The following is a 26,235-nucleotide window of genomic DNA, read 5'->3' as shown; positions in this document are numbered from 1 at the left end:
GACCTGGGGGTAATTGTGCAGGCAGATATGAAGTTCTCTGAGCATTGCAGACGAGCTGCAAGAGTAGCTCATGGTGTCTTGAAAAAGAACAGGTGCATGTATACTTGCGTGTACACCAATGCTAGGAGTTTAGTAAATAAATTTGATGAATTTGAGGTATTGCTCAAAACATCAAAGGCAGATATTGTTGGGATATCAGAGACGTGGTGTCACACAGATATAAGGGATGCAGAACTGCAATTTGGGGAGTACAACGTCTACAGAAAGGATAGACAGGATAGGAAGGGAGGAGGGGTTATGCTATTAGTTAAGAAATACATAAAATCCAAGGAAGTGAAGCCAGTCGACATTGCTGGACAGTGCAGTGTCGAGTCAGTTTGGTGTGACATGAGCATTGGGAGATCAAAATTGAGAGTAGGAGTGTGCTATAGGCCTAATGACTCTGATGAGTATAATAAGAAACTTTATGGGGAAATAGAGTGGGCCAGTAAATCAGAGAGTCTTATAATGGGGGATTTTAATTTCCCAGATTTTGACTGGAATTTGGGAGCTGGTCACTCACACACTAGCATGTCTTTTGTAGATTTATTGGATGATTGTTTTCTACATCAGCATGTTCAGGAGGCAACTAGAGGGAATAATAATTCTCTTGATTTGATTATCAGTAATGATTCTTCATGCATTAAGAATCTGCAGGTAAATGAACCACTAGGTGGCAGTGATCACAGTGTGCTGAAGTGGGATTTACTCAAAGAGGTAACTACCATTATGGGTAAAGGGAAGGGTTATTGCTTTCGTAAAGGTGACTACGATGGACTGAGACAGTATTTAAATTCTGTACAGTGGGACCAACTGATGATGTTACCATCAGCAAATTCAAAATGGGAAGCATTCAAAGAACTTATCTTGGAAGCTACTAGGCTTTACATAACAACTAAGAAATATTGTTCAAGGTTTAGGCCTAAGTGGATGTCAGATGAACTAATGAGACATATGGCAGAGAAGAAAAATGCATGGGATACATACAAATTAACACGTGACACAGAAGCCTATGATAGATACAAGTTGATCTGTAACCAAGTTACAAAGGAGGTTAGGCAGGCGAAGGCAGATTACGAGAAATCTTTGGCAAGGGATGCAAAGAAAAACAGCAAAGAGTTCTTTTCTTATGTAAACTCTAGAAGGAAGGGGATGAGTCAGATTGGTCCACTTGATATCGATGGATCAACTGTTGATGATCCTGCTCAGGTAGCTAACAAATTGAATGAATATTTTGCATCGACATTCACACATGAGGAGTTATTCAGCGAGGGGAATGCCAGAGGTGTATTCAACTCTGGCAGTAAGCTAGAGAATCTTGTAATAACTGAGAGTAAAGTGGAGGAGAAATTGTTGAAGATAAATATAAGAAAGGCACCTGGGGTGGATGGGATCTCTCCAGTTATATTAAAGGAGACAGCAAAGGAAGTAAGCAAACCCTTAGCCATAATTATGAGAGCTTCCTTGGACTCAGGGGAAGTACCCATGGACTGGAGAAGTGCAAATGTGACCCCAATTCACAAAGGAGGATCAAAGGGCGACACAAGTAATTATAGACCTGTTAGTTTAACTTCTGTTCCTGGAAAATTAATGGAGGCACTGGTTAAAGAAGTACTGCAGGATCATCTAGACAAGACTTCAGTTATAGCTCAGACACAGCATGGTTTTGTTAAAGGGAAGTCTTGCCTGACCAATTTGATTGGATACTATGATGCAGTCACAAAAGAACTGGATGCAGGGAATAACTTTGATATTATATACTTGGATACTGTTGCACATGGAAGACTGCTGCACAAATTGGAGCAGTGTGGCATTGGAGGCAAATTGCTGCTATGGATAAAGGGATGGTTGAGGGGGAGAAAGGCGCCTCCGTAACCAGGTGGGAAGGAGCAGCAGTGCGTAGCACACGCTTCTTGATTAGACTGGGGTTCGAGCCCGTCACCACCAAATACGGAGGATGCGGAAAGGTCAGGGAATGACCACCGCATATCCCAGAGCAATATGGCCTTCGTTGCTAATGCTCCTAAAAAAAAAATAACAAAAAAGTGGGAGAAGACAGAAAGTGGTAATCAATGGACACTGCTCGTCGTGGACTAATGTTATTAGTGGAGTCCCTCAGGGTTCGGTATTGGGTCCATTATTGTTTTCTGTATTTATAAATGATATTGATGATGGTATATCAAGCTTAGTCCAAGTTTGCAGATGATACGAAGGTTGGCAGGGTTGTCAAGGACACTACTGACACTATGCTACTGCAACAGGATCTGGAGAGGTTGAGCAGATGGGCTTGAGAGGTGGCAAATGAAGTTTAACATTGACAAATGTAAAGTACTACATATGGGAAACAGCAACCACAGAGCAACGTATCAACTATGTGGTACTACACTGACAGTGGTAGAGAATGAAAGGGACCTGGGGTGGTTGTGCAGGCAGATATGAAGTTTTCTGAGCAGTGCAGTTCTAATTGCAAGAGTAGATCATGGTGTATTGTCGATGATATATAGAAATTTTTCTAGCAGGGATAAGGAGGTGATTATTCCCTTGTATAAGGCAATGGTCAGACCACACCTAGAATACTGTATACAGGTCTGGAGGCCTCATTTCAAGAAGGATGTAGAGATGCTGGAACGAGTACAGAGAAGGGCAACAAGATTAATGAATGGAACAAAGGGGTGCTCTTACGAAGAAAGGCTTAAGTTTTGCAAATTACAGTGTCTGGAGATTTGGCACCGGCGAGGTGATCTGATAGAGGTGTATAAAGCCTTGAATGGTTTGAGCATGCTCAATGCTGATGGGATTCTTCCTCTTGCTCAGAATAATCACCTGAGAGGGCATAAATTCAAATTGAGAAAAGACAGATGTAGGATAGACTTGAGTAAATTTGCCTTTAGCCTCCTGCAATGGTGGTTGGTTGGTGGAATAGACTTCCATCCCTTGTCGTGGAAGTTGATAGCCTAAATAAGTTTAAGGCTCAGCTGGACAGGTATTTGAACGAACAGAGCGGTGAAGTGGAAGTGGTTATCTTTTATTTATTTATTTATTTTTATTTTTTTATTTTTTTGGCTGATTCTGCATAAGCTTGCTTTCTTGCATCAAATGCCTCTACTAATGCTAATGCTAAATATTTTCACTTTTCTGAAAATGATCACTGTATATCACCTTCTTGAATACCTTAACTGAACTTAAGCATGAGAATCAAACTTAAGCTGGTAAAAAAAGAACTGTTTCTGACAATAGCTTTGCACTTTTATTTCTATCCATAAACAAATAACCTACTACTTATCATATGCTGCACTGTGACCACAGATACTGATGCTCTAAAAAAAATCTGCAAATAAAGAAATAATCAGTATCTCTTGCCCCTCCTGGAACATTCATATCATAGTGTGTTAGTTACAAAGTGCAATCTGTAAGATTGTTGCATAGCCCCAAAATAATGGCCTCTGGATCTCTACATCCAAAACTGTTGGTATTAATCTTTATGAAAAGAGAAACTTATATCTATAAATGCATTTATACACAGTTTCATTTTCTTGAAAGTCCTCCTGCAATGGTAAACATTCTATATACACCGGAAAGACCTGTTTTAAAGGAATACCAGAGGCATTTGTCATTATAAGCCTAGCTATTTCAGCACATATATTGTCTTTAGCTCGAGGATTATCTTCATGGGAAAGCATTGTAGAAAGAGCCTGAAGAAACATGGGATATTGTGGAAATAACACTTCTCCAGCATTCTGGACCAGTAAACCTAGTCCATACACAGAATTGCTCCTCACTTCTTCATCCTCATCTTTCATTCCTCCTAGAAATACTGGTAATAAATGTTGACAAATGGCAGTGACCCTCCAGGATCTTGGGCAAGAATTACTTCTGTTAGCATACCAATTGAGAAAGATTTGTCTGACACGGAACAAGATTTTTTCGTCTTTGAAATAAATAAAGGTAAAATGCCAGCAAAATATGGAGCAAATTGCTGTGCGGGTAATAGCTTAGCTACAGTTGGATGTGGATATGAATTTCCTTTCTTGAGTGCATAAACAAACACACCTTCAAAAGCTAATCATATTAAGGGTCATCTCTTACTCTACATGGAGAGTTGATTGATACACGATGCTACTTTTGTATAGAGGCCTGGTAAGACCTCGACTCAGTTATTGAACACCTGTTTAAACTCTGCAAGACAGAGTGCGCTGAAATGGCTTAATCTGATACATCTGCTATGTATTGACTCATTAGCATTTGCACTTCAGCGGTGCTGAATTTTTATGCAGAGGTGCATGAATCTCCATCGCACCTTTGGACAGTCATTATTACTGAGTTATGTTACCAAACTTAAATGTATTCCCAGCCATACGATATGGGAAGCATTTTATGTACAAAAATGAAAAAATCTGTGTGGAAATTGCTCACCAATTGATCAGCCAATAGGTATACACCTTCAAGAACTTCTCCCTCTTTGCTACTTGGATTTTACCAAGCTATCTCAGCTCTTTCTCCTACCACCATGTGGCTGCTTTGGAGCACAAACTTTTCCATCTTGTAACCTAAAGTTTCAAATCTGGTTTAGGGTGGGAAGACTTCCTCCCACATGCACACACACACACTGCATGCAACAATTACAAAGTGACTGGTGGAAGACCGTGACTGGTATACTCTCCAGTGTTCTCATCACAGGTCTTTATAACAGCCTTTCAATAGTGCCTTGAGTTTCTGGAATAAAAAGAAGTTGCATGGGGGCTAAGTCTGGTGAATATGGTGGGTGTAACAGTATGCAGACTTTTTGCTATCCAAAAACTCCCAAACATTGAGAGCCTTGTGACATGGTGTATTATCGTGCAAGAGGAATCAACTGCCATCCTCTCCACACTAAGGTCACACATGATGGATTCTGTGCAACAAACATTTCAAAATGTCCAGATAGTAGGTAGCACTAATACTTTGACCATTGGGCATGAACTCTTTGTGCACAATTCCCTTGCTATCATAGAAAGTGATGAGCATGGTTTTAATTTTTGATGAACTTTTTTGGCTTTGAGAGAATTTGCTGACTTCCACTTTGCACTTTTTCGCTTTGTTGTGCGATGATACTAAAATCACCATGTCTCGTCACCCGGAATGATTGAATTCAGGAAGTTGGGTTTGTTTTCAGCAGCTTCAATAAGTTCTTTGCAGTATTCAACTTGTGCCTGTTGTTGACTGTCTGTTAATAATGTGGAACAAACTGCACACAGACCTTCATTTTCTTCAAATCCTGGATTATTATTTGTCAAACAGTTTCCTTATTAATACACAGAATTTCTGAAATCATTTGGAGCATTTCACATTGGTAATAATTTCCTGCACCTTTTCAATCAAGTCTGACGTTTGAACCGTTTTTGCTGGGCCCGAATGTTCATCGTTTTCCAGTGATTCTCTTCCATGGGTGAAACAGCTATGCCACTTGAGCATGAGACAAACAATTCTCTCCATATACGTGCTTCATCATTTGAAACATTTCCATAGCACTTTTGGCCGGTTAAACACAAAACTTGATTTTTGATCTTCGTTCCATTGTCCCTCCACGACACAGGAGAGATGGGCAGTTTCAGCTCACACTGTGTTCTGAAATGGCAGCATTTTTCGCTGACTTTGACTGCAGTGTTTGAGGAACAATCACTCTTTCATTTCATGTTTATTTCTAGTACATGGCAGCACCAGCACTTGTGTCATTTTCCAGTTGCCATACTGTGTATATGTATAGGTGTCTATATAACTGATATCAGAAAATCAGCAGTTTTCTCATTAACTTCCAATAGAATGCAGTATCTATACTGCAGAACTCCACGCAGTACAAATGGCCATAAGCCAAATACAGCTTGGATCTGTACCAATAAGTTTAATATGCACTCACGCTGATCCATGCTCTATAACAAAAAGTTCGTAGTCAAGAGAAACCAAATTGTTAGATTATACTGTATTCCTCAGCATGTAGGAATCATGGGGAATGAGCCAGCTGATCATGCAGCAAAGGATGCAGCTAATATTCTTTCAACTTTCAGAGTTATGTGCTGATTACCAGCTCATTATAGAAAACAGTTGCAAAGAACAGTGTATATGACAGTGTTAAACCCTCAACAAATTATTTCAAATTAAACAACTCCTCCAACCCTGGATATCAAGTATTTATTCAATCAGATAGGTACAAAAAAGTAACTCTTGCCCAACTGTGAATCACATATTATTAGCTATATGGTGCAAGGAAGCCTGAGGCTTATGCTGCACCAGCCAAAAAAAAAAAAATTTGTGAGTTATGCTTGACTTCATCCTATATGATGAAATCAGAAGATTCACCACTGTACACCATTTGCCAAGTGTCACTCTACATACATCACATGCTGCTTGAGACTGTCCATATTTTACAAGAGAGTGGCTAATAGCCTTCCTCTGAAATTCCTTGGGGCATTTTTTAAATTTAATTTCACTTTCACTTTAAATTCCAATGTCTTCAAACTATACGGATTAAGAGGTGAGTACCATAAACAGCATAATCTCTAGCTAAAACATAATGATGAAAGCAATGATACTATAAGTCTTTGCTATATAAATAATAAGCATACTGTCGTGAATAATACTTGAACCATAACAGGCATCAGTACTTAAACTATGAGTATATACCATGTAGCCCCAGCTGCTTTTGTACAATTAAATCCCTAAATATGCAGCAACCCATGTAATCTCATAAGGGCAGATCCTGGTGGTTGAGGGAGCCAGCTCCAATTTGCAACTCTGGCCCTTCAAGAAATCAGGAAAATATGGGATGACTTGCTCAGGACCATTCAGCTGTCAACCTACAAGGGTTGGCAGTGCTGACAGCTTGCCCCTACTCTCTTTGGTTTAAAGAACGGGATTCAGACTGATTCAGGTGTAGATATAGCGATTGGGTATTCTTGCTCTCTGGTTCAGAACATTTATTGTTTACTGAGTAGTGAGTGTCTGGGGAACTGTGGTGGATGGAGAAACCCTGCACTAAATCAACCTTAAATACTTGGGATCAGATAATTTCAGCACTGCTAAAGGACCCAGAACAGAAAAAATATTTATTTATGTAGTTTTTCAATTTTTACAAAAAAACTGACAAATTCCTCAGAAACTTGCTCCAGATGATCTACATGCCATCAGGAAACTCACTCACAAATGGATTAATCTGTTATGAACTGTCTGCTGTTTAATTTGTTGGCAGTTTTTATCCTTTCAGTGTTTTGAGTGTTGACATTTTGATTTCATAGGTTTGACTTTCAACAATTTGATTGCCTCCCATTTCATATGGATATCACTCCATACTCCCTCAATGAGAACTGAAATATGCACAATGTGTATGGCTTAGTACATGTAATGTATGTGCGACATACATTGCATATACTATGTGTTTTAAAGTTATTAAATACTATTTTAATTTCAAAGTAGTGTTTTGATTTACTTTTAATTGATTCCTGCATGATGCCTTTCAGATTTTTAGGAAAAAAAATAGGAAGGAATATTAAACAGATTGCTTTTCAATATTTTAAATTTTTTAATGAAATAGATTTGATATTTGATCATTTATACATCTTTTAAACTCAGAATTGTAGGGTTTTATATAATGCCTCAAACTACTAAAATTTAAAGTAATTATAAATTTGTGTATTATCATAATTTCTGTTTGCAAGAAATTTTCTCAACTGAGAATAAGTAACAATGATATAACAATGTATTTTCTTTTTGAGAAGTATTACTTATTTGAAGCATAAGAATAAGTGTGCAACTTGTGTGGAAATTCACAATGAGATTTATTGAAATGATGGTTTATGCATACTTCATTTCCTGCAAACAATTTTATTTTTGCTATGTATAGAAATTATGATAATGCATTAACTTATATTTAGTGTAATTTTAATAAAACTATGAAACAAGTAAAAAAAAAGGGGGAGGGGATGAAAACTTGCAATGTTTTTTGTTTTTTTTTCTTTCTCAACAGGTAACTCCAGACTCAGTGTCAATGCCTTTTCAAGAAGGAGAAGAATATTCTTCACCTGAAAATTCTGTAAACAGTCCATGTTCATCAGATGAAGTGAGGCTCTTTTTATAATACAGTATTACTTTGTGTGTGTGGATCTGTATGTGGCCCAAGTGCCAAGCATTATAATTGTGATCACAGTTACTTTGAGTGATTTGCTATTATTCCTGCATATAATTGTTTTTTGTTTTCATATCTTTTTCTGTGTAAAAAGATACTAAAAATACAAAAATAACTTCTAAAGGACTAATATTGTTTGTTTTCCTTTATTTTCTTTTTTGTTTGTATTAACTCACTTATATATATCTCTGTTCACCAAGTAGCACTGCTGTTGTCTCCACCTGGGCTAAAAAGAGCACAAATGCATAAGGCAAGCCTTGCTCCTTCTGGGTCTTCTTAAACCTAACTGAAAAATTGGTACCACAAAATTTAACTCAGTGAAAATGCAAAACACAGAAATGGTTCATACAAAAGTCCCTTATTTCTGATCATCCAGTCAACGGAGAAACACTGTCTTGGGAAAATGTACCCTTCTTTTTCCAGAAATAATTAGAAAGGTTGATAGGATCCCCATTATCAGTAAAGAGATCTGGAGATGTTCTTTTAGAAACAGCCTCAGCCAAACTTTTAAGGACTAAGAAGTTTGGCAGAATATCTGTAACAGTAACGTTACATGTAACAATACATCATGAGGAATTATATCTGAGTGAGATCTATTGCATGTTTCCATGGTGGAAATTTGTTCAGAAGTGAAACAGAAAGGAGTAATTGCAGTAAAGCATATTTCAGTTAGAAGAGTGGGAGATGTAGTTCCAACTAGAAATCTAATTCTGATATTTTACTGCTCTTCAACTGCCATCAAATCTTAAAGCAGAATATCTAAACTGCCCAGTACAAATGTAATTCTAAATCCTGTAAGATTTTTCAGATGCCAAAAATATTGCCAATCACAAACTGCCTGTAGGAGCCTAGCAGTACATGCCTGTTATGGATCCAAATTCTTTTACAATTTCAATCTTGCTTTTATATTTAGTATTGACTTCATTTTCTAGGAAGTTACGTTCCCATCTCATTTTCTGCTGTTTTTATTTCTTTACATTTCTGTTCATTATTTTATTTGAACAATATAATGTTTGGGAGTGCAGGAGGGGATAGGTTTGAACTGAATGACATACTGCTATTTGCGAGACTAAATTATCACTGAGTTAAAGGTTAACTACTATTTTGAGTTATGCAAACTGCAGCATATATAATCTGTAACACATACTTTCTGCAAGGACTTGTTATAAACTTCTGGTTATTAAATAATTGAGAACATGTTTACTAGATTATAGACTTGCCTTATAGACAGGCCTGATGTAGCCGAGTGGTCAGGAGCACTAGTGCAGTAGCACATACTCTTTGAGTGGACTGGGATTCGAGCCCGTCACTGCTAAATACGATTAACGTATTGATTGATTTATTTATATAATATCGGTGTGTAGATACACCATAGACAACTCTTAAGAAACTACAAAGTAGTTGTTGTAGGCATCATTTGCTCTTTCTCATATTGTGCTCTGCCTTCACGATGAGTTGCCATGATATTGCACTACCTCGAATAAGTAACGCTTCACTAATAGAGAAGACTATTGTTACTTATTCTCAGTGAGTACCACCACCCAGACATGTTTCAAGGCTGTTGGCTTATCATCAGTGGGTGGGCAGGTATCCTAGTATTGCAGACATGATGACCCAGTTGTGAAGATAATCACACAATATGAGAGATGCCAAAAGGTGTATATGACAATATTTAAAATAACTAAATGCACAAGGCATAATACATTAAGAGTTTAATATCTATATAATATCGGTGTATAGATACACCATAGACAACTCTTAAGAAACTGCAAAGTAGTTGTTGCAGGCATCATTTGCTCTTTCTCATATTGTGCTCTGCCTTCACGACGAGTTGCCATGATATTGCACTACCTCGAATAAGTAACACTTCACTAATAGAGACTATTGTTACTTATTCTCAGTGAGTACCACCACCCAGACATGTTTCAAGGTTGTTGGCCTATCATCAATGGGTGGGCAGGTATCCTGGTATTGCAGACATGACGACCCAGTTGTGAAGATAATCACACAATATGAGAGATTAAGAAACTACACAATATTGTAGTTTCTTAAGAGTTGTCTATGGTGTGTCTACACACCGATATTATGTAGATATTAAACTCTTAATGTATTATGCCTTGTGCATTTAGTTATTTTAAATATTGTCATATACACCTTTTGGCATCTCTCATATTGTGTGATTATCTTCACAACTGGGTTGTCATGTCTGCAATACCAGGATACCTGCCCACCCACTGATGATAGGCCAATAGCCTTGAAACATGTCTGGGGTGCCTGATATTCACGGAGTTTCCGAGAATCGGTAACAACAGTCTTCTCTACTGGGGAAGCGTTACCTATTGGAGGAATTTGAGTTTTGAGTGGTGTGAGTTGAAGAGTTACTGTCCCTTTCATTCTTCGACATGTTTCTTTTCCTCTTCCACACTTGTTTGATAGATCTGGTCCAATGGGTTTTTTTTTTTCACATTAAATTCACAACAGCCTTTAAATATGCTGGGTGATGGTACTCACTGAGAATTAGTAACAATAGTCTTCTCTATTAGTGAAGCGTTACTTATTCGAGGTAGTGCAATATCATGGCAACTCGTCATGAAGGCAGAGCACAATATGAGAAAGAGCAAATGATGCCTACAACAACTACTTTGTAGTTTCTTAAGAGTTGTCTATGGTGTATCTACACACCGATATTATATAGATATTAAACTCTTAATGTATTATGCCTTGTGCATTTAGTTATTTTAAATGATTGATTTATTGTAAACTCCACTGACCTGATGGTTATGCTGGAGTATAAACAAGAACTTTACCATATTAACTTCAGGAATTCAAATACATTTAGAAGTAATATTTGGAAAAAAGATGGTTCAATTAAAATAATGCTTATGTTTTATCCTTTTAAAATATCTACTCTGTTACTGTTTTATAACAGTTTATTGGCATTAGACATTTTGTAATAGGTAGTATGTTTTTCAAAATTAATGTAATTAATATTTTGATTTATTATTATTTTTTTTTTTTTTTTTTACACATCTCTCTGAAATGGGCAACATTGTTTATTGTGAGGTTACACAGTTTTGTTTTACTCTCCTATTTTTACTATATTTCCTGTGGCACTGGTGTATCATTGTACACTTCTGGTTTTTTACTGCTCTAATATTTTCTTTAATAAACAGTAATATTAGCAAGTCTAGGTTAAAGAAATACATGAATTTGGTAGAGGAAGCTGTTGGCTTTCTGGTTTGAATATTTTTAGTCAAGAATTGGTAAATATATAGAATATAGATACAAATTTAGGTTGCTGCAGTTGAATGTTCCCAGAACATAACTGCCTTTTAATGGCTTCCTATGCTTTACAGCAGGGGTGGGCAACTTTTTTCGTCAGCGGGCCGAATGAAATTTTCGCATCATGATGCGGGCCGGAATAGATTGAACGATTTAATAAAAAAAATCAGAACCTAAAAAATGTTATATTACTTGAATTACCAAATTATTAATGTATTTTTAAAAAAAATATCTGAATGTCCAATTATCATTGAAAATGCGGCATTCGGCATCAATTTTTCTTTTTTTTTTAATTGGCTCATTTTATGGGCTATAAATTATATTAAATTAAAAATTGTAATAATTAGAAAAGGCATAAAACATAAAATATCTCGCACCAATATTATTTATTTCAATAAGAAGTCAAACCCAAAGGAACTTCGTTCGATCGATGCTACAATAATAATTAGGAAATAACTCTTTGACGCTGCGTAGAATCACTTGGTTACTGTTGTACTGGCCGTGATTCCCGATTGAACCGAATTAAGCCGTTTCATCATTTTAACTTTTAACACTCCTGATTTGCCATCCTCGGTAAAAGCTGGACGTTTATGGCGAGTGTAGTCAGGTATGGATTTTCTATATTTATGCATTTACCGAGGGGGCCGGATTCAACATCGTCGCGGGCCGGATGTGGCCCGCGGGCAGGCTGTTGCCCACCCCTGCTTTACAGGGTTTTCAAGTTTTGAAAAGAGAACTAATATGATTCAAAATTCTGGGACTGTTTCTTACTGACAGTCTTATCTTAGGTCATGGCATTCAAACCTCTAGCTCAGGATTACATTTGTTGAGGTAAAAAGATTTGTAGAGGTGGCTAGTATTTGAATTATTGATAGTATTCTAGGCCCAACGATTTTAAGTCAGGTAGCTGTTAACAATAATCTACATTAGTCGTGAAAGAAGAACTGTTGTGCCATCTCTTAAATTGGTCATAAATGTAAACTGTAAAGGAGGATTCAATAAGCTTTAGGTAGCATAAGCTGTACTACCGTTTACTTTACTCATAAAGTTTACATTTGCGGATTCCTACCATGGACGAAAGGATAATGGCTAAGGGTAAAGAAGGAGCAAAGGACAAAGGTAAGATTAGGGAAAGACAATTGGGTGATAACTTAGGGGACAGAGGTAGATGTATGGGTTTAGTTGAAGATATGGAAACACAGGAAAATACAGTAGTTATGGAAACAAAGGACAATAAAATATTGTTGGGTGGAAAAGTGTGATTTTGATGACAATGGAACATAAGTGAATGAGTTTTGCTTTCTCACAGCAGGAAATAATCAAAACATAATGAAGGGAAGTAACAATTGCTTGTGTGAAGGACACTCGAATAACAAGGTTGCTCTAGATACAGTCTGTTCAGACAAATTGAATAATCTTGGAGAAAATTTTTTTTTTTTTTTTTTTATGTAAACCCCCAAACACGAGAAGTATTAGAACTTATAGTACTTAGTACTATAGGTTCTAATGGAGGTTGAGAAGACGAAGGAGGTTGGGTTGGAGGTTGTGAAGACGAAAGAAGATATTTGTTGACATTGGACTTGAACTTCTGTAGACTAATTTTCAGGAAATACGTATGAAGGAAGGTTGTTCCAGAAAACGGCAGTTGAATGAATAAACGAGGAAGATGAAAATGTGGTTCTGTGAGTTTGAATTTGGACAGTAAATAGATGTTGGCTGGTGGTGGCACGTATTCGGACTGTTTTGAAAGAGAGAGAGGGAATTATAGAAGCCAATTCAGAAGAAAAGTGCCCATGGAAGTATCTGTAGAAGAGGCATGCAGCAGAAACAGTACGTCTATGAGAGAGCGAGTGGAGAGACTCTGTTAGAGATAAACCATTAATTAACCTAACTCTTCTGAATGGAATCAAGAAGCTTGAGGGAGGTTTTGGGGGCACCACCCCAGATGTGGGAACAATATCCCATGGCAGGGCGGATTTGCGATTTATACAGAGTGAGCAGCTGTTTGGAAGAAAAGTAACGCCGAGAGCGAAAGAGAAAACCAAGTTTTTTAGATGCAGAGGAAGCAATATTTGTAATGTGCTTGTGCCAAGAGAGATTAGAAGTCAGGGTAATCCCCAAAACAGATATATCATTTTTCCTAGAAATCGGAGTGTCACTAAAGATAAGCATAGGAGCAGAAGATCCTTTTTGCGAGATATAAGACAAGACTCAGTTTTAGAAGGGTTGAAATCAACTAAGTTGTCTTTGCCCCACTGGAGAATTACCTGAAGATCGGTGTTAAAGGAATTGGTAGCAGAATTTCGAGAAATTGAAGCTGATTGAGCAGAACAAGGTTTATCAAAATGGAAAGTGGAATGCAATGTGCTATCATTGGCAAAACTATGGATAGGATTTCCAGTCAATGGAAGAAGGTCATCAATATACAAGAGGAAAGAGTGGAGGAAAGAACTGAACCTTGGGGGACAACGGCATTAGTGGAGAAGTTAGAAGACAGAGAGCCATCTACCATCACCTTCAGTGAGCAATCAGTGAGAAAACTGGATAACCAATTACTAAAAACAGTTGGCAAACCATAAGACGGAAGCTTGTTTAGAAGACCTTTATGCTAAACACGATCTAAAGCCTTTGAGATGTCAAGAGCAACTTGTGTTTCACCGAACCTTTTCATTGAATTGGTCCATAAATGGGTAACATAAGCCAGAATATCACCAGTGGATCGACACTGGTGGAATCCATACTGGCGATCGTTGATCAGATGGAAGGTTTCTAGGTAGTTTAAGAGTTGGCAGTTAATTGATTTCTCCATTACTTTAGAAAGAGTAGAAGTAATTGCAATGGGACGATAATTGGATGGGAGGGATTTGTCACCCTTTTTAGGAACTGGCTGGATATGAGAAAATTTCCAAGCAGAAGGAAAAACACCTTTGGAATAAGAAAATAAAAAAAGTGGCAAAGAATAGGAGTAAGTTCAGGAACACAGGTTTTGAGAACAAGTGGAGAAATACCATCGGGACCTGGAGCTTTCTTAGCATCAAGATTCGTCAAAATCCTTCTGACATCCTTTTGACGGAAGACCACAGGAGGCATTGAATGGAACGTTTTGGGAATGGTGGGAGGTGTTTTACCAAGATCATTAATACATGAGTTGGAAGAAAAATGGGATGCTAGCAGGTCTGCTTTATCCTTGGCTGAAGTGATAACAGAACCATCTGGTCTGGACAGAGGTGGGAGGAGAGATGGGCAAAAGTTGCGGCCAATAGCTTTGGAAAGAGACCAGAATGCTCGGCTACCATTAGGGCAAGAAGCAAGTTTTCTACTCTTAGCCTGTTCAAACTCTAGTTTGGACTGAATAATAACTGCTTTACAATTGTTGCGAGCTTTGGTGTAGGCAGAAAATGAAACTGGAGAATTAGAAACAAGCCAATTACGATATGCAACATTCTTCTCTTTAACAGCCTTAGCACATTTATTGGAAAACCAAGGTTTAGATAAAGGATGTGATTTTAAAGTGGAGTGTGGGATAAAGGATTCCATTCCTGCAAGAATAATTTCACATCTGAGCAAACGTTGACATCATAAGTTTTGAAACAGTAATCCGAACAAGGAAAAGAAGAAAGGAAGTCTCGCAGGTCGTTCATTGGAGAAGAGACAATCATCAAATTGTGATCTGAAGTGCCTAAAGGACCTCTCACTTCGACCATGTACTTAGAAGGGTTGTTTGTGAGAAAAAGATCAAGCGTATTGGCTGTATGATTAGGATTGTCCAGTATCCTTGTAGGTAAATGAACAATATGTGCAAGGTCATTAGTAATTGCAGAAGCCTCAGCATCTCGACCAGCTGGGTCGGTGTGACTAGAAAACGGAAGGCAGCTGGAGTTGTGAACAACAAAATCACCAAGGAAAATTACCTCACTGTTAGGTAAGTTTGACTGGAGAAAGTCAAGTTTCAAAGAGAGGAAGTCAAAGAGCTCCAAGTGATTAGTGGAATTGAGAGAACGGTAGAGACAACAGATGAATTTGATACAATGAGGTAGAGAGATTTTAAGCCAAAGAAGATCAAAGAGGAGATTCCAAATTGCCAAGTCTGTGACAGGGAATATCAGAACAGACATATGCACAAGTACCACCTTTGAGGCGAAAGGAATCATACAGCGAATAATTTGGGCATCTGAGATGAGCAGTAGTTCAATCAACTGATAACTGAGATTCTGTCAGAAAAAGTACATGGGGTTTGGCAGACTGCAAGTGGAAATGGACATCGTTGAGATTAAAATTGAGACCACGTATATTTGTGAAATGAATTAGGAAGTGCTTGGGAGGTTTAGATCTTTTCGCAGATAAACTTGCTCTATTAGTTTGACAATTCGTGGTGTATTCAATAGTAGGAAAAAGGGGGTGGGACATGCTGTATGACGTAATGAAATTTTTGGATATGGTGTGCATATGGTAAGAATAAACCCAGATCCTTGACATAACGTCGCCTCCACAATTTGTGGAGTTGTAAATAGGGTAAGAGATATGACTGGATTTGGGAATGAGGAAGTTGATAATGGAGAGGATGAATATAGTGAAATCTACATGTCTGTGGGGAGTCATAAGAAAATAATAGATGCAATATCCGCTGGAACAATGCAAAGAAGTTCTGGAATGGGTAGGCCGAAGAACGTTAAGAATAAAACCGATGGAACATTAACTAGAGGTAAAGGAATGCGAGAGCATTAAATGATTAGGCATGATTCTCTCAACTCCAAAAGAGCCAGGGCAAAAAATAATATTGTATGATGTGGAAAAAAACAATCAACAAGGAAGACTTGTTAGAAGACTTATACAACAAAAATTTTCTAAATATGAACATTTCCAGGGAGGAAGTGGAGACGAAGATATTTGTCTGTTTTTGTAGTATTAATAAAGCAAAAGCAGAAAACAATTTGGTCCTCCAGGTGTCAAGGCATATTAGAAGTCATTTGTTACTGCATGGTAGGATTTTCATTGGCTTCATGTCGTGTAAGTTCAGTGACTTTCGTTTAGTTACCTTGTGCTACAGTTGTCATGGATTTGGTCATACAGCTAGAACATGTTACCATACAGACTCTGTTTGCAGTCACTGTGCAGTTATAGGACACTCCTACACATTCTGTACTCATCAGCGAGAACAACCGATCTATTTTAATTGTAGGGCAAAAAAATTGAGCCGCAAATCATTCTGTAAAGAGTAAACAGTGTCCAGAATACTTGAATGCAGTTAAGTTGGTCAAAGAAAGAGCACGGCAATTTGATAGCATTAATGGCAGATATTGATAATCACTTAATTCTTAATCAGTACAATGCAAAATTCAACGGTAACCTATGTATACTACAGATTAATGCTCAGAGATCCAAGGTTGGTGGCCGATGAAGTTAAACTAGTGTGCAGCAGAGAGAATATTGATATAGCCTGCATACAGGAACCATACTTAGTGAAAGGTTAGCCTACAGGATATCCACCTTCAGGGCCCGGGTGCCAAGCGATTCTAGTGCATTTTTCAAAGCATTTTCTACAAAGAGCATATAAGCGAACAGTTTCTATTTTTAGTTTCAAATGCCGTTTTCTTAATTTCTATAGCATAGTAGCTCTCTGGCACTACAAGAAGTAGGCAGAAGCCCTGAAAGAAAAACCATCTTTCTGTTTCTTTTTCAATTAGTACCAACTTACAAAGTCCTGCCTCCCTGTGTCGGAGCCGGTAACCTGGGTGGTAAAGATAAACCCCAAGAGCCAAAAGGAGCTGTCATGGATTATAACAATTTTCCACCCTTAGAGCCTTCAAGCTCAAGACAAGAATCCTGTCATGAAAATACTAGTCAACCAAAAAGGCTTCGAACAGAAGCACAGTGTACAGACATCCCTAATTTTCTGGTGATACACTCTCTGTCTGCCCATCCCGTGTGGCGCACTATGGCCATAGGCTATCCCAATTTACATGATTATTACATGATTTATTAGTTGCCGACGTGCCTAATAAATCCCCAAACAACCCAGCCCGTGGGCAAGTTATCACCATTTATGATTCAATGACATCTAGAATCTATTGCAGGATCACCAAAAATGGTGAAGCGACTACAATCAGGAGATCTCCTGGTTGAACAACCACATCCAAACATTCTGAGTGGCTATTAAAGACAATGACATTTGGTGGATTGCCAGTGTCTGTTACACCCCACAATACATTAAATTCATCTAAAGGAGTCATCACAGAATGGGACTTAATTACAGTGCCTGAGGAGGAATTAGTTCAAGAACTTAGCCATCAAAGGGTAATCAGTGCTAAAAGAATTCTGACAAAAAAAAGATGGAAATCACATTCCAACTCGTTTCATCATTTTAACTTTTAGCACTCCTGATTTGCCATCCTCGGTAAAAGCTGGATGTTTAAACTGCCGAATTTGCCCATACATCCCGAATCCTCTTCGCTGTCGCCATTCACAGCAAGCATGCAGAGATGACTCCATCTGTCCTATTTGTGGATCAAAAGATCATACACAAGCAGATTGTGCCTAACATCATACAGCGGAACTGTAGAGAACTAAGCAGCCATTCTGATGACTTAAGGGATTTAATCTCCCAATTCAATCCTATAGTTATATGCCTACAGGAAACATTCTTGTCACCCCAAGTTTCACCGAAATTTTCAAATTATGTGATATACGGACAAGATAGGAGCCCAGCAGCAGTTCTCAATTACCCCAACTGCAAAGACAGTCGCCCTGCCTTTTTTAAAATATGTGAAATGTGGAAAACAGGTAGGAAAATCCAAAAATACAAAGTAGGACATAGTCACATATCCTGAGGCATGCAGACAAATAATGTTGAACATGCCTAGTCCATCTTACGCCTCTCGCACCTGAAGTTTTCATACAACTGCAATTCAAACAGATGTGTCTGCCCAACGTCTTGCTATCTAATTGGGTAAAAGCAACTTTATCAACCACTGGAAAAGATAAAACTAAAACTAGCAATGCCAGCAACACCCTAATTAGTATCCAAACTGATACTCTGACAGTCTTGAATGACACAGAAAAATTTAAACCTACTAAAGACTGTAAGGAAACCGATCCACCCACCAACACTATGGAAGTGGATATACACTCAAATTATGAAGAACCTATCCTAGAACTCCATGCCAATGACACTATGGATACTGGACGCCCCTTATTCCGAAAAAAAAGGAAAAAAAATTCCCTGCATACAAAAACAGTCAGATGAATCATCCTCAGCCAAACCAAAATAATGCCTAATATCATACAGTGGAACTGTAGTGGACTAAGCACCCATTCTGATGACTTAAGGGATTTAATCTCTCAATTCAGTCCTATAGTTATATGCCTACAGGAAATATTCTTGTCACCCCAAGTTTCACCGAAATTTTCAAATTATATGGTATATAGACAAGATAGGAGCCTAGAGTCTCCTGCCCGTGGTGGAGTAGCCATTCTTGTAAATTCTAACACCATCCAGACCGATCCAATTAAGAACCACCCTATAAGCTGTGGCAGCTCGGATTGCAGTTGGTATTTCAGTTACCATTGTTTCCATTTATATTCCACCATCTCTACCACTTCCCCATTCAGAACTTGACAACCTCATTACACAACTCCCAACTCCAATGTGTGTTTTCGGTGACTTTAATGGACACCATCCGTTGTGGGGAACACCTACAATGGACAGAAGAGGCTAGTTGATTGAGGAATTTATAAATAATAATGATATGAATTTATTAAACTCTGGATCTCCTACCTACAGGATCTACTTCTGAAATTTACTTGTCAATCTGCTCACCATCCAATTTTCCAAACGTGACATGACATGGTCTGTATTAACAGATCCTTTTAACAGTGATCACTTTCCAATTATTTGCTCCTTACAAACAGGGGTAACTCCAGATCCTAATCAAAGGTCCATTTGGAAGTTTAAAAAGGCGAACTGGGATGGCTATTCTGCTCAAATATTTCTAGACAGACTTTATGTTCAAATAGAATCTATTGATCTATTGATGATGTAAATACCTACATCACCAATCAGATTCTGACTGCAGCTAATACCTACATTCCAAAATCCAAGACGTATCGCAATCACCGAAATCACTGGTGGAATGTAGATTGCTTCATTACCAAACGGAGAAAACCGAGCTTGGAAAAATTTCCATAAGAATCCCACCACTAATAACCTTATTGCTTATAAAAGGCTTAAAGCAAAAGCAAGGCAAATTAGAAGGGAAGTGAAACGAGACTCGTGGATTGCTTTTGCCTCAACAATCACAAAAGACACTGACACATGCCTAATCTGGAAAAGAATACAGGCACTAAATGGGAAATTCGCTCATCTGCCCTCTCCAATACTTCATTGGAAAGGAAAGACCTATCTGCAGCTGAAGAAGTTGCTGATGCACTTACAGAATCATTTGCTACAATCTCTGCTTTTGCCTTCTATGCGTCCACTTTTCAGAACATCAAAGCTGATGCAGAACGACATAAAATCAACTTTTTCACTCACTGCTCTTTCCTGTACAACCAACCCTTTACACTCATAGAACTTCAAGAATTGTTAAACAGATCTTCAAATAGTGCCACAGGCCCAGATGGGGTTCATTACATTATGCTGAAGCATTTACTTGAAGAGGATTTGAGTACCTCTGTATAAGGCATTACCTTATACCTCTGTATAAGGCAATGGTCAGGCCACACCTTGAGTACTGCGTACAGGTCTGGAGGCCTCATTTTAGGAAGGATGTAGATTTACTTGAGCGTGTACAGAGAAGGGCAACAAGATTGGTGAGGGGAATGAAGGGATCCTCTTACCAAGAGAGGCTTAAGTTCTGCAAATTGCAGTGGCTGGAGACTAGGCACCTGCAATTTGCAAACTGCAATTTGCGCAGTGATCTGATTGAGGTATATAAGGCCTTGAATGGATTGAGCACGCTGAATTCTGGTGGGATCCTTCCACTTGTTCAGATTATGAACCTAAGGGGGCATAAATTCAAATTAAGAAAAGACAGATGTAGAATAGATGTGTGGAAATTTGCCTTTAGACAGCAGGTGGTTAATTGCTGGAACAAACTTCCATCTGTTGTTGTGGAAGTTGATAGGTTGAATAAATTTAAGGAGGAACTGGACAGGCATTTGGAGGGAATGGTGCGTGTTTTTTTTTTTTTTTTTTTTTTTTGCTGATGCTGCATAAGCTCATACACTTGCTTTCTTGCATCACATGCCACTACTACTACTACCATGTTAATCTTTGCTAACTGAATATTCTCCGAAAATACCTATCCTTTTTCCTGGCATCATTCTTTCATTATTGCCTTACCAAAACCAAGAAAAGATCATTCTTGTGCTGAAAATTATAGGCCATTATCTCTTACAAGCTGCATGGGAAAAACTTTCGAAAGGATGATTCATACTAAGCTCATTTACATTCCTGGAGTCACAGAATCTCCTTCCAGATCATCAGTACGGCTTTCGGAAGAATAGATCAATGCTGGACTTGCTTATCAAAGCCACATCTCATATTCACAATGCCTCTGTCATGAAACAACATCTAGTCATGGTCAACCTAGATCTTGAAAAGGCATTTAATACAACATGTCATCATGGGATTATTATGGACCTTTACCATCTGGGACTCGGGCCATTTGCCAAAAATAATTCAAAATTTTCTGCAATTGTGTTCTTTTCAGGTCCGATATAAAAATGTACTCTCTGCATCTCGCATTCAGGAAGAAGGAGCCCCTCAGGGATCGATACTTAGTCCAACACTATTTTCAATCCGAGTTAGCAGCATAACACGAGATATCCCAAAAACTGTTGAAACATACGTGCATGCAGATGACCTTACCATTTCCTGTCAGTCTCAAAGTATAAATGCCATTGAACGACAGCTCCAACTTGCCATTACCAAAATACAATCCTGGACTTCACAGAATAGCTACCGACTGTCAGAAAAGAAATGCACTGTCACTCACTTTTCATAGAAGCAGGCTATCCATCCCGATCCAGAACTACAAATAAATTATATTCCAATCCCGCTTGTAAGTACCGTTAAATTTCTTGGACTGATATTAGACAGCAAGCTGAACTTCCAAGCTCGCATCTCTCATTTAAGAAATACATATCTAAAAGCATCTGAATATACTGCGATCAGTCTCGGCTATGTCATGGGGTGCTTATCTGTATATTCTACTGCATCTTTATAAAACTTTAATCCATCCATGGCTAGATTATTGTTGTCCAGTCTATGACTCTGCCAGGAGCACTACTTTACAATGTCTAAATGTTATCCAGCACAGTGCTCTCAGGACTGCGTTGGGTGCTTTTAAGACTTCTCCAATCCAGAGTCTATATCGAAGCACATGATCCTCCATTACATCTTCGTAGGAAATCATTACTGCTCCACTATGCTGCTAAGATCCAGTCTTCCATCGCATCCCAATTGGGAGTATCTTTATAATACTCGGTGGGATTTGTTATATGACAGCAAGCCAAATGAAAACAGACCTGCTTCACTCAGGATTAAAGAGCTTTCTCAGAGTTGGAATATCAATTTAAGTGATATTTTTCAGGACACAACTGCACCTGTTCCACCTTGGACATTTGTTTCTGCCTCACATGATACACATTTTCTGGAGTGGGGGAAGAATACTATACCTTCCTTTAATATCAGGCAATTGCACTTAGCTCACACTACTCTGAACTCCCGTGGCTGTAAAATCTATACTGACTGATCAAAAACAGCCAGTACGGTTTGTGCTGCTGCGGTTTTACCTTCTCATAAGGTTACAGCCTCATACCATTTAGCCTGCAGTGTTTTCACAGCCAAATTATCACTTAGTGAAATTATCGAACTTTTTGTCTCACCTGCCATAATTTACACTGACTCCCTCAGTGTTGTGTCTGGCATAAGGAAGAATTTCTTATCTTCTCATCCTACCTTGAAACACATTCATTCTCAGCTATTTTCCTGCAGCATGTCCAATCAGTTTTTGCTGGATCCCTGGCCATTCTGGGAAATGAAAGTGTGGACCTCGCAGCTAAATATCCTCAACCAGCTGTCCCAGAACATCCTCAGGTTCCTTACACTTATTATAAGCCCGTTATTTGCAAAGCAAGTTACAACTGGTCACAGATCTGGAAAATTAACACCAACAATAAACTTTACCAGATAAAGCAAAAACCAAAGCTGTGGCTCTCAGGCTTTCGATGAAACAGATGAGAGGAAGTAGTACTGGCAAGACTCAGAATTGGACACACTCATCATATCCATCTGTTCCTACTACTGGGAGAAGGTCCACCCATCCTGTGGCAGTCAACTTACTGTTAGGCATTTTCTGTTTGATTGCCCCCTTTATTCAACTGTATGTTCAAACACTTTTCAGTCGCTCTCTAGCCTGAATGTCTCGCATGATTTAACTCATATGTTTGGAAATTATGCAAACATAGAAAAACTTATAATCTTTTTTAAATGTATTGGCCTCTACTGGAGTATTTAATTTAACATCTACAACAGTATATTTTGACTGAATAAACTATGAGCAGACACAATTTGGCCTCAGTAGCCCTTGTGTCGTTAAGCCAAATACCGACAACAAAAAAAAAAAAATCCACCTTCATCACGTGCACTCTGTGCAGATGAACAAGACTTAAGAGCTGCAATTGTACTGTTTAATAAGGACATAGTTATTACTGTTATAAATTCGTTGTGCTCTTCACAGATGGTGTGCATGGGGGTGGAGTCAGATTTTGCATCATTCTATCTATGTTGTATGTATAGTAAACCCCCACTATTCGCGGGGATTACATTCCTGAGAAATGCCGCGAATACCGAAAATGTGAATACTGAGTTATGGCTCCCATAGTAATAAAGGGCTTCCATTCCAAAGTGGGAAATATATAAGAAAAACTAGTCTAAAATTTTGTCTATGTATGTATTATATGTACCTTCATAATATGACTATGTACATAGACAGTACATAGTGAAATGCAAGCATATGGCATCGAAATGAAAATAAGAAACAATTTAATATTAAATGTAATATTTATTAGAAATTTCAAACAAATCTTTCAAACCAGAGCCTTTGCTAGCTATAAACCTTATCCCGCCAGTGCTATCACCAGTTTCGCTAAAGTGTTGAAAAGGAGTTTTGCCTTTTCACGAATGGTGAGTGAACTTAACGGAATTTTATTTTGAGTTCGGTCTTCTATCCACAGATTTAAAGTTTTTTCCATTTTTTCTAATTTAACATCACGAGTTACAGGGCAAATTTTTGAAGCAATTAGCACGTTTTCACGGACATTACGGCGGATTTTTTCTTCCGATTTCTTGATTGATCGTTTCATTGATTTTATAATGTTTTGCCACTGAGGAGACACTTCCACCATTACAAATTTTGTCTAATAACTCAATTTTATTCGCTAATGTCATCACCTTCTTTGATCTTTTCACATTTCCCTTGTTATTCGTAGCCATATTTTTGTACGGGTTAGAAAGAACTTGTCCACAATAAAGTCATTTTCTTCCGTTAACATGCTCGAAAAAGTCTGTTTTACACTGCAAAATGGTAAATTTATCACTTTTGTAAGCATATCAATTTATAAATTGATAAATTTATTCAATTTAGAAGCATATAAATTAAAAGCAAACGACGAAACCTTCCATGGCAAGCGCATAACACACGCTGAACAAGGATTAGCGAGAAAACATGCATGCTGGGATTTTGCCACCCCTCTCCGCCCACCCACTGAGCACTGTTTTGACCGGGAAAGATAATTTTAGCCACTCCCATGTTTTTTTATGGCGGAAAATGTTCATGGCGCTTTAAAATTCACATTTTTTTAGGTTTCGTTTTATATTAAATCAGCGAATGCGAATACGCGAAACCATGAATACAGATACCACGAATAGCGGGGTTTACTGTATTGTCATCATTCAACAGACATTAATATCTACATCAGGTACATGGAACTGGTTCAAAATCACTTGGGTAGTAATTGAGTAATATTTGCGATGGATTCTAGTGCAAAATCAGCATCGTGGTTTGATAGATTTACAAATGATCACGTTCATCAACTAGATGAATTCTTGGCCTGTTGTGGATTGCTTATACAAAATTTACCAAGTTCAGATAGTACTTTCTTCACTGTTAATGGAGAATCAAATATTGACTTGACAATCTGTAACGTAAGGACAGCTGGTATCGTGAACGATTGGCGATTAAGAGCAGATTGGATCTGCTCTGATCATCGGGCCATTGTATTTTCTGTCAGGGACACAACAAAACTAGCTACATCTCAGGAACAGTTACGAAGATATGCTATCAAAAATGCAAAGTGGAATAGGTCTGATAAACATATTCATGTCCGACTTGGGAATCTGGGTATTTGGGCATTCAGTCAGATGTCTGGAGAGAATGCAGTGGAGTTACTTCAGCACTCTCTCTTTGGGGCTTCCAGCACATCTTTGAAGCAAAAGAACTGTAATAGGATTCCAGTTCAGTGGTGGTCTGGTGAGTTAAGCCAATTTCGGAAGCAGTTCTTTCAACCAAAGAAGTCGGAGTAACAATGGGGAGGAGAAAGTTAATGTACTTAAAGTAGAGTATCTGAGGATATGGAGTACATACGTGCGTATGATATCTAAATCAAAATTAACTGCCTGGAGAACAGTGGACAATAAGAACCCATGGGGAATTGTATACAGGGTGTCTCAAAAATATTGGTACAAACATTTAGGGGAGGTAGGTAACATCTAAAGGAATGTGAATCGCATAGGAACCCATAACCGGAAACATCACCATAAGTCGGTAGACGGCGCTGTTCATCAGTTCGTGAGAGGGAAAATTTCTGGTTTATTCATTCAAGCAGTAGTTGCTGCACGAAGAGCATGCATCGATATACAAACTATGAGCTGGTAGACATGCACCTAGTGTATGGATTAGCAGAGGGCAATAGACGAGCCACTCAACGAATTTATAGAGAATGCTTCCCAGACAGACATGTACCGGACCACTGTTTGTTTGCACGTGTGCATCAAAATTTGTGCGATTATGGGTCATTTAGAGGTAACAGGAGTAGTGCGGGCAGACCACGTTCAATGCAAACTCACACCATGGAAGAAAGTGTGTTGAATGCCGTCCAGAATAATCCTACTACCAGCACACGTGCTGTTGCCTCTGCCTTAGGAGTGTCTCGTTGCAGTGTACAGCGTGTCTGGCACGACGATTCCTTACACCCCTTTCATCTCCAAAGTGTTCAGTTACTGCTCCCCCAAGATCATCCTGCACATGTGGCTTTTGCGCAGTGGTTTCTCCAAGAAAGTATTCAACAAGACTTGAATTTTCCAGCCTATGTTTTGTTCACGGATGAGGCTAATTTCACTTGGGAAGGCTTATTCAATCAGCACAATGCTCATGTGTGGGCTCACGACAACCCACATGGTGTGCGTCCCCATGCGGCACAACATCGCTTCGCAATAAATGTGTGGGCAGGTATGGTCGGTGACTGCTTAGTCAGCCCGTACCTGTTACCATCCCGCATGAACTCCGCTAAATATTGGATCTTTCTTGCACAAGTTCTACCAGGGTTACTTGACGATGTTCCAGCAAATGTGAGACGCAACATTTGGTTTCAACATGACGGGGCATCTGCCCATTATGGAAGGTGTGTCGTGACCATTTGAACAGGCGTTTTGGGCGTCAATGGATTGGCCGTGGTGGACTCATTGCCTGGCCCCCACG

General features: G+C 38.5%; 1 protein-coding gene across 1 annotated transcript in view; it reads left to right on the top strand.

Moving 5' to 3' along the window:
• The window catches only part of FER (tyrosine-protein kinase Fer), a 298,771-nt gene that overhangs the window by 142,463 nt on the left and 130,073 nt on the right, over window positions 1-26,235 (top strand). The window contains exon 10 of the mRNA XM_090370126.1: window positions 8,036-8,128. Coding sequence (XP_090226252.1) covers window positions 8,036-8,128 — 93 coding nt within the window. The remainder of the gene's footprint in view (window positions 1-8,035; window positions 8,129-26,235) is intronic.

Source organism: Mastigoproctus giganteus, chromosome 3 (genome assembly GCF_048544385.1).
Source record: "Mastigoproctus giganteus isolate SK-2022 chromosome 3, ASM4854438v1, whole genome shotgun sequence".
Taxonomy (NCBI): domain Eukaryota; kingdom Metazoa; phylum Arthropoda; class Arachnida; order Uropygi; family Thelyphonidae; genus Mastigoproctus; species Mastigoproctus giganteus.
The sequence above is the reverse complement of the archived record's forward strand: the minus strand, read 5'-3'. Positions and strand labels throughout refer to the sequence as shown.